Source organism: Solanum dulcamara, chromosome 5, assembly GCF_947179165.1.
Source record: "Solanum dulcamara chromosome 5, daSolDulc1.2, whole genome shotgun sequence".
Classification (NCBI taxonomy): Eukaryota; Viridiplantae; Streptophyta; class Magnoliopsida; order Solanales; family Solanaceae; genus Solanum; species Solanum dulcamara.
Genome location: NC_077241.1, coordinates 4,418,443 through 4,432,097, shown reverse-complemented (window position 1 = coordinate 4,432,097; position 13,655 = coordinate 4,418,443). Strand labels below are relative to the sequence as shown.

Genomic DNA, 13,655 nt, shown 5'->3' with positions numbered 1-13,655 from the left:
CCATTTCACAAACTAGCTGCTAAGTACTATGGTCCTTTCCATATCATTAAAAAGGTTGGCCCTGTTGCATACACTCTTTTGTTCCCTGCTTCAATAAAGATTCACCCAACTGTTCATGTGTCTCTCCTCAAGAAATGTCATGAAGTCCCATCCCAAATATCCTATCCTCCTACTACTGACATTGCTGAACCCCATTGCCCCAACCCTGAATCTGTATTGCAAAGAAGAATAGTGAAGAAAGGCAATAAAGTTGTTTTCCAAGTGTTGGTCAAGTGGCAAGGCTTATCTGTAGATCATGCTACTTGGGAATTTGCCAACATTCTCACGACTACTTGGGATCTCTTGTAAAGGGGGGGGGGGGGGGAGTATTGATATCAGAATATTATAGTTAGTAGTTGAGTAAGCATAATTAGTTAGCTGATTAGTTGGCCTCGTTAGTCAGTTAGCTGAAGGATACAATTAATGGGGAAGTTGGTTAGATAACAAAATTAGTTAGATAACAGAACTGGACTCAAATTTCCATTCATTGTAACTCAGCTATAAAAGTTTGTACACTTTACTTTGAATATCATGAATGTATGTATTACATTTACCTCTACTTAAATCTTCTACTTTTCATCCTTCATAGATGTCAACTCGAGTTTCTCCATAAAACTCTTGTCCAGCTGCTATTACCTCGGATTCCTTTGAAAATTCCTGCATTTTGGCTAACAAGGTGCTTGTAGTATTATATATGCATATAATGCATTAAGAGCTCACCATGCATATGATGTGTAGGTTAGGCGCATATCATGGTTTCCAACCCTCATTTTATACTTGTTTTCTTTGGTGGATTCGAGGAGAAAGCAAGAAGTGTTAGGTGCATCAGTATTTTTCTGTTGTTTATGTGATGTCTTTATTTTCCAGAGTACATGCAGAGTGGTTCTTATAGTTTTGGAGTTGTAGTTCTTAAAGTAATAAGTGGGACTGATGAATTATTCATTGAGAAGGGCATCAACGTTGCTGGTTGGGTACGTTATGCCACTAATTTCTTTTATTCAAATTTATACTCTTTCTTCAAAGTCCTGACATAATTTAAATGCCAAATTGCTTGAATTTCTAGCTCTCACATTCGTTCTAAAGTCTAGTATCTGAGATATCACATTCGTCTAAAGTGTTATATCCATAATGCAGTTGAGCTACTGAGAGCAGACAACAGGACATAGTTGATGCAAACAGATGGTCTATACTTATTACCTCCTTCAGTATATTCCTGCGCATTTAAAGATAAGGTGTATTATGAAAGTAGCAAGTTGCATGAGAACACAATTAAGTGTGCAAACAAATGGTCTATAGTTGTTGCCTCCTTCAGTGTATTCCTGCACGTTTAAATATAAGGTGTATTATGAAAGTAGTAAGTTGCACAACACAATTAAGTGTCTTTCACAAAGTGAAGTGTGCATAGAGATCAAAGGAATAATGTAGCACGAACTTGAGGGACTACAAAGTTTAGTAGACATTACTCAGCAAAAGAGGCAAGTTTTCGAGATTATTGATTGTTTCTCAACCGATCTTTAAGAACCTATAGTTTTTATATGGCACAAGTAGGCGAATTTGTCGTGGAAGCAGAAGAACTACTGAAACTGCGTGAAATCTGTTATTCCTCTATCAAAGTTAGCAAATCAGAAACAATAAAGATGAAAATAAAAAAACAGTATCCGAGTACACAGAATTCATTGTGTGTCCTTAACGAATTTAATTCATTCATTGTACCCGAGGTTATGGATTATTTCCTCCCAAGATAAAATGGATAAACTATTAAAGAAGTAGCAGTACCTCAAACTTCAATAATTTCAGCGAACTCAAAAGCCAGCAACAAAATCACACAAAGACTCAACTTTGTTTGTAAGAAAAATATATATACAGAAGAGGGAGAAATTCGATGTTTTCAAAATGAGAGGAAAATCCTCTATTTATAGACAACAAAGGGTAGTTTGAACAAGTGTTTATTGTGGTTTATCGAAAAAGTCGCAACCCTTCGCAAAAGTCACAACCTTTCAGAAAAGTCGCAACTTTTCAAAAAAGTCACAACTTTTTGAAAAAGTTACAATCTTTCGGAAAGTCACAACCTTTCGGAACGGTCACAACCATTTTGAAAAGTCATAACCTTTCATTTCTCATTCACACCTTTAAAACCCAACAAAACCATCACAAGGGTTTATGTAGTGTTGGCGATTTTTGATGTGAATTCGGTGGGTCGTTCCCCCTTCCTACGGGTTCAGCTACATACATCACTGCACTTCCACTTGACACCTATCGTAATGATAGCAAGAGCTAGACGAGTATATCCTATATATATATATATCTTTCTTGAGAAGGTCCTCGACGCATCAGCTAAATAATATCTTCTATCAAAAGGTACTTCCCTTTTGGGTCGGTTGTGGGCGAGGAGGGATTTGAACCCCCGACACTGTGGTTCGTAGCCACATGCTCTAATCCTTTGAGCTACAGGCCTACCCCGTCTCCACTGGATCTGTTCCCAAGAGTACCCTCAAAAAAAGGAACCTATCCTCTTAGTGTTGTTCCTAGGTTGGGGGCTAGGGGCAAGCATTTAAGACACGACTTCAAGTTATTAGTACGACTACCAGTCTCCTAGTGGCTCGATCGAGGTCAAAATTGGCATAATAAGGCGGATGGCGCCTCTTGATCCGAAGGGTGATTGGGAGCAACGTGGGGCTCGCGCCCTAGATAATCCTAGGACCGCCACTGGGGAAGAGTTGTTGGAGAGGCTCTATACCCTTTTAGAGGATCTTAACCGGGGTGAATTTTTAACGTGCTCGGAGAGCCTGTTGATAATTTAGGGCCTATAGATACTAGTACAACATCTCCTATTCATAGATCTGCGCCCTTTTTTCCTCATCCCTTTTGGTTTGGGGACGACAAGTACTTCGTCTCGAGTAAGAAACCAGCGATCTCTACATTTTTCTGCCTCAATTGAGACTTGTAAGAGATTAGGCTTAGCTCCCGAAGATATTCAAAATGGTTTAATGGCCAATGAAAATCCAAGAATTCAATTTCTTGTTATGAAATGCCAAGTAGATAGATAGACATCTATTCTTGGCAAATGTCTAGTGTCCCATGGCAAAGTGCATACTTTCACTCAAATTTATTTAGATTCATGAGCTACCTTTCTTCTGTTATTGGAACGGAAGTAAAGAGGAAAGTTGAAAAATGAAAATTCTTTTTACTGTATTTGATTGATGTGTTCCATATGTCATTAATTTATCAGAGTCGATTGTGTCACACACATGAACTTACACATGTATGTATCAAATGTTAAGGTAGGGGCAAAATTTACATACATAACTCTTTCTTAATTTTACTTGTGAAATTATACTCGATATGTTTTTGTATCAACTGACATAGCTAAGATGTCTACTTGACAATTTGCGACAAATTTGAGGGACCAAGTATTTCGGGTCATTCACACAACCAATTAATGTGTGCTTACTGCTTATCATAAATATTTTTTTCCCTCGTTCTTCTTTGAAGCTAAAATTGACAAACTATTAAAGTTTGTTCTGTAATTGCAAATACATGGAAATGTTGGAAAAGACTGCATACATAAAGGTACTGCATGCACCATTACAGATGTTCAACTAAATTGTCGAAACACAACAGTGTTAGTTCACAAAAGATGGAGTTAATTTCAGGCAACCTTTCACTGCACTTTACAAAGAAAGCTATGAGCTAGTGATGAGATACAATTCCTTAGGCTTTCGGCCAGAGAACTCTCCGGCTTCTGTACACTATTTATTAGCCACCGATATTCGGACAATGCCTTTTCTGGCAATGGCTCTATCAGTTCACATTTAGCCAAGATATCAGATGGAGGGACTCCAGCAATGAGGTTTGTCTCAAGTTTTGGTCTACCCCTAGTAACCTCTTCGGAGACTTTAACCGGGGATCCAAGAGTGTTAGGTGAAGCACCTGGGACAACGTCGTCTTTGAATCTTTCAGCTTGCAAGCAGAATTCTATCCACTGATGCACTACTGGTGATGGTCCTCTGACTCTTCCACCAATTTGATCAGTTGCAATTCTTGAAGCAGCAGGTATTGCCTGAGAGACAGATTTTACGTTACTTGTACAAGTAATGATCCCATCTATGATAAATCTCTATTCTAGCTTCATTTTGTAATACAATACTACTGTAAATTGTTTCTATTGCAAGCACGTTCGAGAGATTTAATAGTTATGTCCACAAATCTGTTCAATCTGATCTGACAACTGAAACGAACAAAACTTTGCAAACATAGAGGTAATACTAGGGTATTTGAGAAACAGCAACCATAGGAGGGGGAGGGATCTATTTGAGAATAATCCATGTATAAAAAAAATCAACATTAAGAGTTCATGAAGCATTAGACAAGCAATCTGAGATAGAATCTGCACCAATTGGTTTCGGACAGAAACAGAAAAGTGTTTTGTCGTGACTGAAGCGTGTTTTTTTCCTTTTCATCTGTCTAGATTCTGCTTACTTTCTCAAAATAGGAGAGTTTTTCTTACACTTGGTTGCTTTTTCAATTTCACACTAGTGAAGCGCTTAGGGAACCTACTTTTAAAATTTCAAACGCATAAGACTTTAAGGGGTCATTTGGTATGAGGGATAAGAGATAATAACCCCGGGATAAAACACAGGATTATCTTATCCTGCATTTTGTTAGGGATATTAATTCGTCCCGGAATTATTTATCCCATTATTTATACTATAATGATGGGATAACTTATCCCAAGGGATATCCCAATTCATGGGATAACTTTGTTTATCCCATCACCCATACCAAGCAACCCCTAAAAGATATTTTACTCTTAACCAGACACGTATAAACCAAACACTAACATTAAAGAGTGCACCAACAACAAAAAAACTAGCTAACAAAATCGATACGAAGGAAGAAAAACTCAGAAAAGATTAGACAAAACATTAGGATGTACATATAATGAGATAATTCCAAACATACCCAGCAATCAGCCCACAGACTTGCACCAGATTTGGGAACAATAACAGCAATATTTGACATCCGCTTCGCAGCAGGAAGAACATCATTGCTCCATCCAACAGCTACCCATACATCTCCAACTCCCAAGGCTTTAAGATAGTGGCGACTGTCAAACAGCCTGACCTGTCGAGAGATACAAAAATTTAGATATACAAATACTGACCAGGAAATTTTATTTGGCGCACAAATATTACTTTGCATGTAAATAGAAGTGTCACTTCAAAATTATAACATCCACAAATTCACTTTTAAAAGATTTTAAATCAGTCAACATAGATATCATTTGAAATCCTAACATTTGTTTGACTTAGAAGATAAGGACTCGATCAATCAACTCTTTTCAATAACCAAGTGCTCAATTTAACCATCAGAATTATGATGTTGCAGGTTTCCATATTCTTGCAATCGTTTGGGAAATCTCATTGCTATTACTCAAACAAGCATGAAACGTATGCTTGTATATTCTTCCTTGAAATCTACTAATCCAATTGCGAGCCTTAAATATTGGGAAGGAAAGCCATAACATTGATGAAGCACATGATAATACAAGAAAACTAAAACATGACCCTGAAAAGTAAGGAAAAGTAGATGTAATTGATAGTTGGATAGATCTCTTGGAAGCTCAAAATGGAAATATTTAATTGTCAAGTTTTCGGTAGCAGCTTGGTGCAATATTCTGAATTACCAAAGAAATCTAAGAAAATTGACAAGAACTGTACTTGTTAAGGTTATTATGTATGACTAACTAAGGCATTTCATGTATAGATTTGTATCTTGCACTAATAATTCCACATTTACTTCCTATATCTGTGCATATTATAAAGTCTTTGAAATTCTTTCTACCACAACATTAAACTCATAAATCACAACTTATGTGTTCAAGATCAGTTAAGGACTAGCTGAATAATCTGTGTTCATGACTCACAGTACGCAGCTATTATGAAACTTACACAAACATGTATCTAATGAAAGTCAATCAACAGGTTCATGGCATTATATGTATAACCATAACTAATAGGTTTAATGTTGTCCAGAAGTGCTTGTCCGCAAGGAAAGCTCAGGCGGCACCAGAAAAGTTTTGCTGGACACAATAATTCGCATCACTGTCCCTTGTTTCCTTTGGATATTGTGTCCTTGCAGATTCAACTCCTCTTCCAGACAATGTTGTATATTTTTTGCTCTTCTTTTATTTTGTAGAAATGAAGAAACACTTAAAATTCATTCATTATAGTGGAAGATTTGTCGGAAAAATATATCACCACAGACAGGAAAAACCACAAATTTGAAATTCTTCAGTACAAAGAACAGAGAACATATCCCAAAATCAACCTTACACAAGCACAAGCCTAGACAATTTCAAAGATTTCCCTTAACTTACCTGTTTAACAAGTGATGCAAGATTCTGCTGCACGGCCTCTCTCCCACCAGTGACTTCAGACATGTCCATTGTGTTGTATGATGCTCCCATGTACTTTAACACTGCACCCACAATCTCTCGTGGTGAGTCAACCATTGCAATCTTTCCAGCAAGCTCAGGTCGCCATAGATCGTCCCAGTCCTGCATAGGTGGTTTACAACCCTGAGTAAGCTAGCTGTGATACAGAGTTCAGCATTTTGAAGGTGACATTAACAACAAAACACGCAGAATCTGTGAACTTTAACACTCTTTCAACACAAGCTTGTCCAAGACAAATGAATACTTCGTATGATTTAGCTGATAGGGAAAAAGTAATACTATGCAATAATATTCATATTTTCATTGGAATAACATTCAATAACTAGGGGTAACAAGATTCTAACAAGGAAAATGGTGTAAAAGTCAACTGCATGTTGAAGAATTGCACGAGAAATGTTGGAAGAGAACAAGATGCTAACAAGGATATGGCGTAAAAGTCAAGAACATGTTGAAGTACTTCCCAATAGATGTTTTGATCAATGAGTTCCCCTATTGATTTCTATCCAAAAGTGAGAAAAACACACAAAACAGAGGAAAAAGAAACAACAAAATAGAAGGCAAGCAGAAATCAAGGATAACAGAAATTATTGTAATATAATAAGCCCATTAGCTTACGTGAGAATCACAGTAAGGAGATGCATCCTCCATGGTAAAAAGAAAGAAACAAATTTAGAAATTTCAACTGTAAGGGACTGGCACATGTTCGGTTGGACATTGAGAGAAAAACCTTCATAAAGGTGTTTGTGCTTCACTGAAAGCATAGTGAGCTAATGCCAATAGACTTGGTAGAGCTGATACTAGACTTTTAGTCACTGGAACAGAAGAACAGTTTCAAAGGAGTGCAGTAGAGAATACTGTTAATGCGTGATTCAGCTGGAAAGACAATATGATTAATTTAGAATTGCAAGCAATCAGCATAAAAGGAAAGCATCAGGCTTCATGGTTCCACTTTTAAAAGTGATAACTCTCAATTCAAAGACAAGTTACCTCTATAGGAGCCATTTTACGCTTTTGAAATTCACTTTTCTTGTAAGCTATCACTATGCTTCCCCATCTATATGGAGCCGCCCATATTCTACCACTAGAATCCAGTTTCCCTTCATCACTCCTGCGCAAATATGCCTGGCATTATTTTAAGTCAAAGGGAAATATCAAAGGAATCCGAGCATAAGATAGATGCCGAAGTAAATAAGATGATGCTTCCAATACAGGACTATAGAAGAGACAATTTCCTTTTCATTTTTCCACAAAAGAGACAGTTCAGTAAATATATAATCTACCAGCAGGCCTGTAATATTTTGGTCAGATGTAAGGTATCATCTAAATAAGACATATAAAGGCCTCGAAACAAAGTGCATCCTGTGTGAAGTCAGGTGATGGTCAACAAGATGCACAACTCTATGTTTTAGTAACCGTGGTGTCTGCGCCAGCTTGAACACACCTCGGCTAATTCTACTAGGCACCTCCTACTAATATAGGTACTGGATAACTCTATACACCAAGGCTTGGAATATGAAAAGAAATCACCTAATGTTTGCTGGGATTTGAACTTGAGACTCATGGTTCTCAACCAACTTCATTGAACACTAGGTCATACCCTTGGGTGCAAAGATGCAAAAACTCTACCCCTTGTGATCTAAAAAATGATGCATTGGGTTTTGGGGCCCGCTAAGTTGAGTGAAGGTTCCACACTTTCCAATAGTGATAGGTGTTCTATTTCTTGCACTCTCTTTCTACATTATTCCAGGTACAAGAGTGACTAAAGTTTTGTACATTGCTTCCACATATTACAGCCTGGCATGAAAATAGGGGACCCATGGATACTTTTATGCCAAGCAAAACTCATCTAAGATATTTCTAATAGTTAAGAAGGTTCAACTTAAAGTATAATGTGGACAATTTGCATAGCATTGAAGTGAACGGATTTTCAGGAATCATTGATTTAAGAAACAAGGCATCACCAATGACATCAATGCTATGATTTCAAATCAAAGACAAATTTCAAAGGCTTATTCAGTTTACGGCTCAACAGTTAATTTTCGTTGCAAAAAGGTAATCTGGCAATCCTGAGAATGAGACCATCTTTTTAGAAGATGATAAAAGGGAAAAAAAAAATAAGGTAAAGGCAAAAACACCTGGAATGCTACCGACACCCCAAAAGATCATATTATGCAAATGTCACTCCTCATAAAAATATAGTTTTTACCTTCCATTTCTCATTCAGATTCACAAACCAATCTTGATCTTCTAAACCGTCCATCGGCTCAATTAACCTCTTCTCAATGGCATGACTTAGCCACGTATCACCAAGAGTGACAACATCAGCTGCCAGAGCAGATTTGGGATTAATTTTTCCTTTCTGTAAAGGTATACAAAGTTCATGAAAGATGTCTTGCAGGCTTTGACGAAACTCGGAACTTAATTTCACTCTCTTCCCTTGAGATCGCAAGAAATCCTACACATCAATGAGGAAAGAGCCATTATACTTGAGATGTACAATTTTGTCATCATATCAATGATGTTTGGATCAGTTTACTAATACATATCAAATAACACAAGTCCAGTGAACTATGATTTCTGTCGTCAATGTGTAACAATGAACAGAGTTCTCATCCCATAGTTAACAAATTAAACAAAATTACTTATAGTTTTGTCTCTTAACAAAGGTGGGCGTGTGGGTGTACATAAAATAAGTGTTTTAGAGGGGAACACAGGGAGACCTTGAACAGGAGCTGATATCTAGAAATATCCTAAAGTTAGAACTCAGGATCATTTTCAAACTATAGCATCCAAATTGGAAAAGTACTGCAACTTGAATTTCATTCTTTAGTTAACCAGATACAATATCAAACAAAAGAAGATTGAAAGTACATAACCACTAAGATCCAACTAATAAAATGCTTCTTCAAGCATCGGAGAACATACATATTTGAAAGTTCCAAGTAATTTTGGGTCGAGGTAGAAATGAGGATCACTCCTACAGTAGCTTTTCTCTTGTTTTTCATTTTTCGAGCAGATTAGTCCTGCACTGTTCTATAGAAGAGATTTATTTCAAACCTCAATTATATGATTCCTTTAAAAAATTCTTATTATCCAAAGTAGAAATTAATTTATAGATTAGTAATATCCAATGTGCACATCAATATGAAAACAAATAATTTTGATATGAGAATTTTGGAAAAATAAAGAAGATAATACCAACCTACTTTACTTGTTTTTCTTCCATTCCTTTTAATTTGATGGTCTGCAAACAAACTCAAATCCTAGTCTTCTGCTACAGTTACTACTACTCTCATCTTTCCTATGCTGCAATTAAACCAACTATTACAGTATTTCTCGTGTAACTTGCAACCTTGGAGCCACTAAGTTCTTACTTTTTTTCTCCACCGGAATAACTCTTTTCTGTGATTACACACACTCCAAATTTATTTTGCAACTAGAGTCGAGGAGCAGCATTTAATGGTACAATGAATTTACGACCAAAACCTACAGTGGTGGTACACAAAATACTGGTATCTCCAACAGAGGAATTCACTGGCCAAAACAGGGGTCGATAGTATAGAAAGAGAAGACCAACATAACATCATAATTTCACTTTGATCCTATATTACAACTTATTAATACAACCTTTACACCACACAAGGTCTGAAATGATCATATCCTGAAAGTAAAAAAAGTGAGATATCGAGCAGAGTAGCAAACCTTGAGCCATACAGGAGGGAAAGAGTTACTAAGAGAAACAACTCTTAAAGGTACAGTCAAAGCATATGTCTTAGACTTCCATTTCTCAAATGCTGCTTGAAGTTCTTCATTATCGATATTCTCCACATTTTCTGATTTTCCAACTCCAGTGTCTGTGTAATCCAAAGTCCATGGCACCATAAGTAAAATAAGAAAATAAAAAGAATAAAGAGAGAGAGAGAAGAAGAGGAAGAAGAAACTCTGATGGATCATAAACAACAAGACATTGATAAATCAATACTATCAAATGCCAATAGCAAAATGAGTGCAACACTCAATAACAAGAAGAAGAAAAACATTAAATGCAATAAACAAGAACAACAATGATAATTCATATGTTTCACACTAAACATCATGGTTTGACTTGGATGGTTAAAGATGAGAGTTCAAATGTATCTTTCATTTAGAATAAACCTTGTGATAGCAAAACTGAGAAATAATTTTGGGATAACAAAAGAAAATTGATATTGCTGACATGAATCCCATCATTTAGGTTCCCATTTCCCAATCTATAATAGATATCTATAAAAGTCATATCTATGTGTGAGAGCCAAAGTTCACATGATAAGACATAAAATCTGCGAAGTTGAATTATTTTTTTTACATCTACAAACATTTGGAAGTGTCATGTACAAAAACAAACTAGAGTAATGCTTGGATCATATAAGAAGCTTTAAGACTCCGGTCAGAGCTACATGTTTGACAATGCTTAGTGTGTGTTTTTTCTACCAGATACCTACTACCTTCCATCAACACAAGTACCACATAACTCTTCCCACGAAGGCCGAGGTAGAAGGGAAGGAATCACCTAGTGTTTTTTTTTTGCCTCCATTGAGACTTGAATCTAAGACCTCATAGTATTCTCCTCACTTCATTGACCCCTAGGTACATCTTTGGGTGAAATTCTTAATGTGTTATCTTTCCCATGGAAAGTCCAAAAAAATAATTTAGGTCTGTATCCCTCTGCATTATCATCAATCTCCTGTAACTACAACAATTACAAGATCCTTATGGACTACAAAACTGAAATGCCAAAGAATTCTCTGCCACCATGTACATACTATGGCACAGTGGTAAAAGAATTCAATACATTGTGGAACTACATAAACACCACACACATTGTTTGACGTGATAATAGTCCAATTCTTAAACACATTAACATCCTTCTTTACTAATATAAAGCTGACTAGAGAAGGAAGAACAAAACAACTGTTGCCAAATGTCAGTATATTAGCTTTGATCTTGTTTAGGTTGCCTATGCTCAAGGTGATAAGGGTGACACCCTTACACTAGCTTCGAAGAGTGAACAAAGAAGAAACAAATAGTACCCACTTTTGCAATTAGGTCTAGACTACTTTCTCCATATCTATGACAAAATTGCAGCATGGGTTAACATGTAGAGCTTAATGTTTCTCTAAATCAGTAGCCATAATTAATCCAAATACCTAAGCTAATCCAATCTTTGTATAGCTCTAGTGGTGCCACACTATCTCTCTCCCTCTCCCTCCCCCCTCTCTTCTCACTCTCTCGGGCAAACCTTTTTATTCTTTTTAATCAAGTGATACTCTCTTTGGAAAATCTTCGACAAGGAGACAAGATACTTGCCATTTCACAGCATAGTCTATACAACCTACATTCTCCGACAATCCACTGTTGCATTTCACCTGTAGTTCATTTTATCTATATGTTCTAGAGATTTACTCCTTTCTTTCCATACTATATGACACAACATTTGACTGGATAACCCCTCTCTCTCTCTCTCTCTGTGGTAAACCTTAGACAAGGTACTTGCATTTTCACAACTTAGTATTCTATACGACCTACATTCTGGAAAACAATTCTCAATCCACTGCTGAGTTTCACCTACAATTCATTTGCTCTGATTTTTTGAGAGGAAATAACTCATTCCTCTCCATACTAAACGACATTCGTCTGGATACACAATTCACGATGTTAGTTTGGCATATATCTTACTTACATATACATAGCGATATTGACATAAAATACTACTCCCACTATTTCAATTTGTTTATCTTACTTTCCTTTCCTTTTTAGTCCGTCCCAGAAAAAATGTCTTTTCCTTTTTTTGGGGCAATTCTTTAATTTCAACTTTCCACGGACCACAAAATTTAAAAGACATTTTGGTACATTCTACATATCTTTAGTTTAGTACCAAAAAACCAGATAAACAAATTGAAACAGAGAGAATACTAGCAAGTCAAGTAATCATTGGGAAATTAGTTTGACAGAAATATCACATTATAGTTTAAAATTTGAATAGTTCAATGAATTTGAAAAAATGTACAGAAATGTCAAATATTTTGACCCAACATGCTCAACCCATTACACATAAATAGAATTTTCAGAAAAAAAGCATTACCTTGAGATTCTTGTACCTGAAGCTGAGTTACAGAAGGGTCTGGAGTAGGAACATGGGTTGAAGCAACAGCCTGAAAGGCGAAAAGGGTCGAACCCAAACTAAGGAAAAGAACAGCAGAAGCAGCAATTCGACGAAGAACTTCGCCGGACACCGGAAAATTGGCTGAGCTCCGGTGAAGGGGAACTGCAGAAACTCTGATGGAGAGCCTAAAGTTTCTGTGGAAGTGGAAAGTTGGAGAATTTTGGGGATTAAGAAGACGAAGAGAGGTATAATGGTGTGTAGAGCCATAGAGAATTGGGATTGGGAGAAGAGGGGAAACCAAAGACATCCTATGCAAACCGACTAGAAATTATGTCACTCTTTTCTAAGGCAATATAAGGAGGTATACATGTATTACTATTATTTTTTTAACGACAGATATATTATTTTAAATCATAAAGTTAAGGAATATCTTTGTCTGATTCCCATAGCAAAGTTCAAGTATCCTGTCTCCAAGCTATCTCACGAGGGTTAGTGTGTATTTGTTCAATCGAAGACGATAATGAAAAGACATAAAAAGAAAATTGAATGACGTAAATCAACTCGATAAAGACATTTAAATATAAAAAAGATAAAGAAAAACGTCTTAAGTTTGTAATTAAGCTCAAGTATCTTTAATTAGGGAAGAATCCTAAGATGTTGATAAAGAAGAAGAGAAATAATAATTGAGAGATTAAGAGAAATAGTGTATTAAAAAGGACTATGTCAAAAATATTGTTTAGAAATATTGATCGTCGAAGTTGAGAGGGTATATATAGACTATCTTGTACACGGTGACTTGATTAAAATAATGAATGCTGATAATCCACTTCAGTAGCTTGATTTCCCAAGTTTCGAGCATTTCGCTCCACAACTTGCTCTACATCGTGAGGAACTCCATTGACAAAAAAAAAATTGTGGTCGAAATTCTTTAATCAACACTTAGATTTGTAGTGAATTATTTATCAAGCTAGTCGCAATAGCTCTGATACCATATTCTTAATCAAAGAAGAAGAAGAA

The 13,655-nt window shown here is 36.3% G+C and overlaps 1 protein-coding gene across 1 annotated transcript; it reads right to left on the bottom strand.

The window, feature by feature from the left end:
- Window positions 1-3,537: 3,537 nt before the first annotated feature.
- LOC129888836 (uncharacterized) lies at window positions 3,538-13,085 on the bottom strand. Its single transcript, XM_055963872.1, has 7 exons — window positions 12,618-13,085; window positions 10,199-10,350; window positions 8,703-8,951; window positions 7,484-7,618; window positions 6,419-6,598; window positions 5,002-5,163; window positions 3,538-4,099 (listed from the first exon to the last, which is right to left on the bottom strand). The coding sequence occupies exons 1-7, from the start codon at window positions 12,943-12,945 to the stop codon at window positions 3,701-3,703; spliced, it is 1,605 nt and encodes a 534-aa protein (XP_055819847.1). The 5' UTR covers window positions 12,946-13,085; the 3' UTR covers window positions 3,538-3,700.
- Between the last annotated feature and the right edge of the window lie 570 nt (window positions 13,086-13,655).

Bases quoted from the DNA above. Each gene is read 5' to 3' on its own strand.
- LOC129888836 (XM_055963872.1), bottom strand. From the start codon at position 12,945: ATGTCTTTGGTTTCCCCTCTTCTCCCAATCCCAATTCTCTATGGCTCT. The intron at 7,619-8,702 runs GTAAAAACTATA...AAATAATGCCAG, and splicing joins ATCTGAATGAGAAATGGAAG to GCATATTTGCGCAGGAGTGA. The intron at 6,599-7,483 runs GTAACTTGTCTT...CCACCTATGCAG, and splicing joins GTAAAATGGCTCCTATAGAG to GACTGGGACGATCTATGGCG.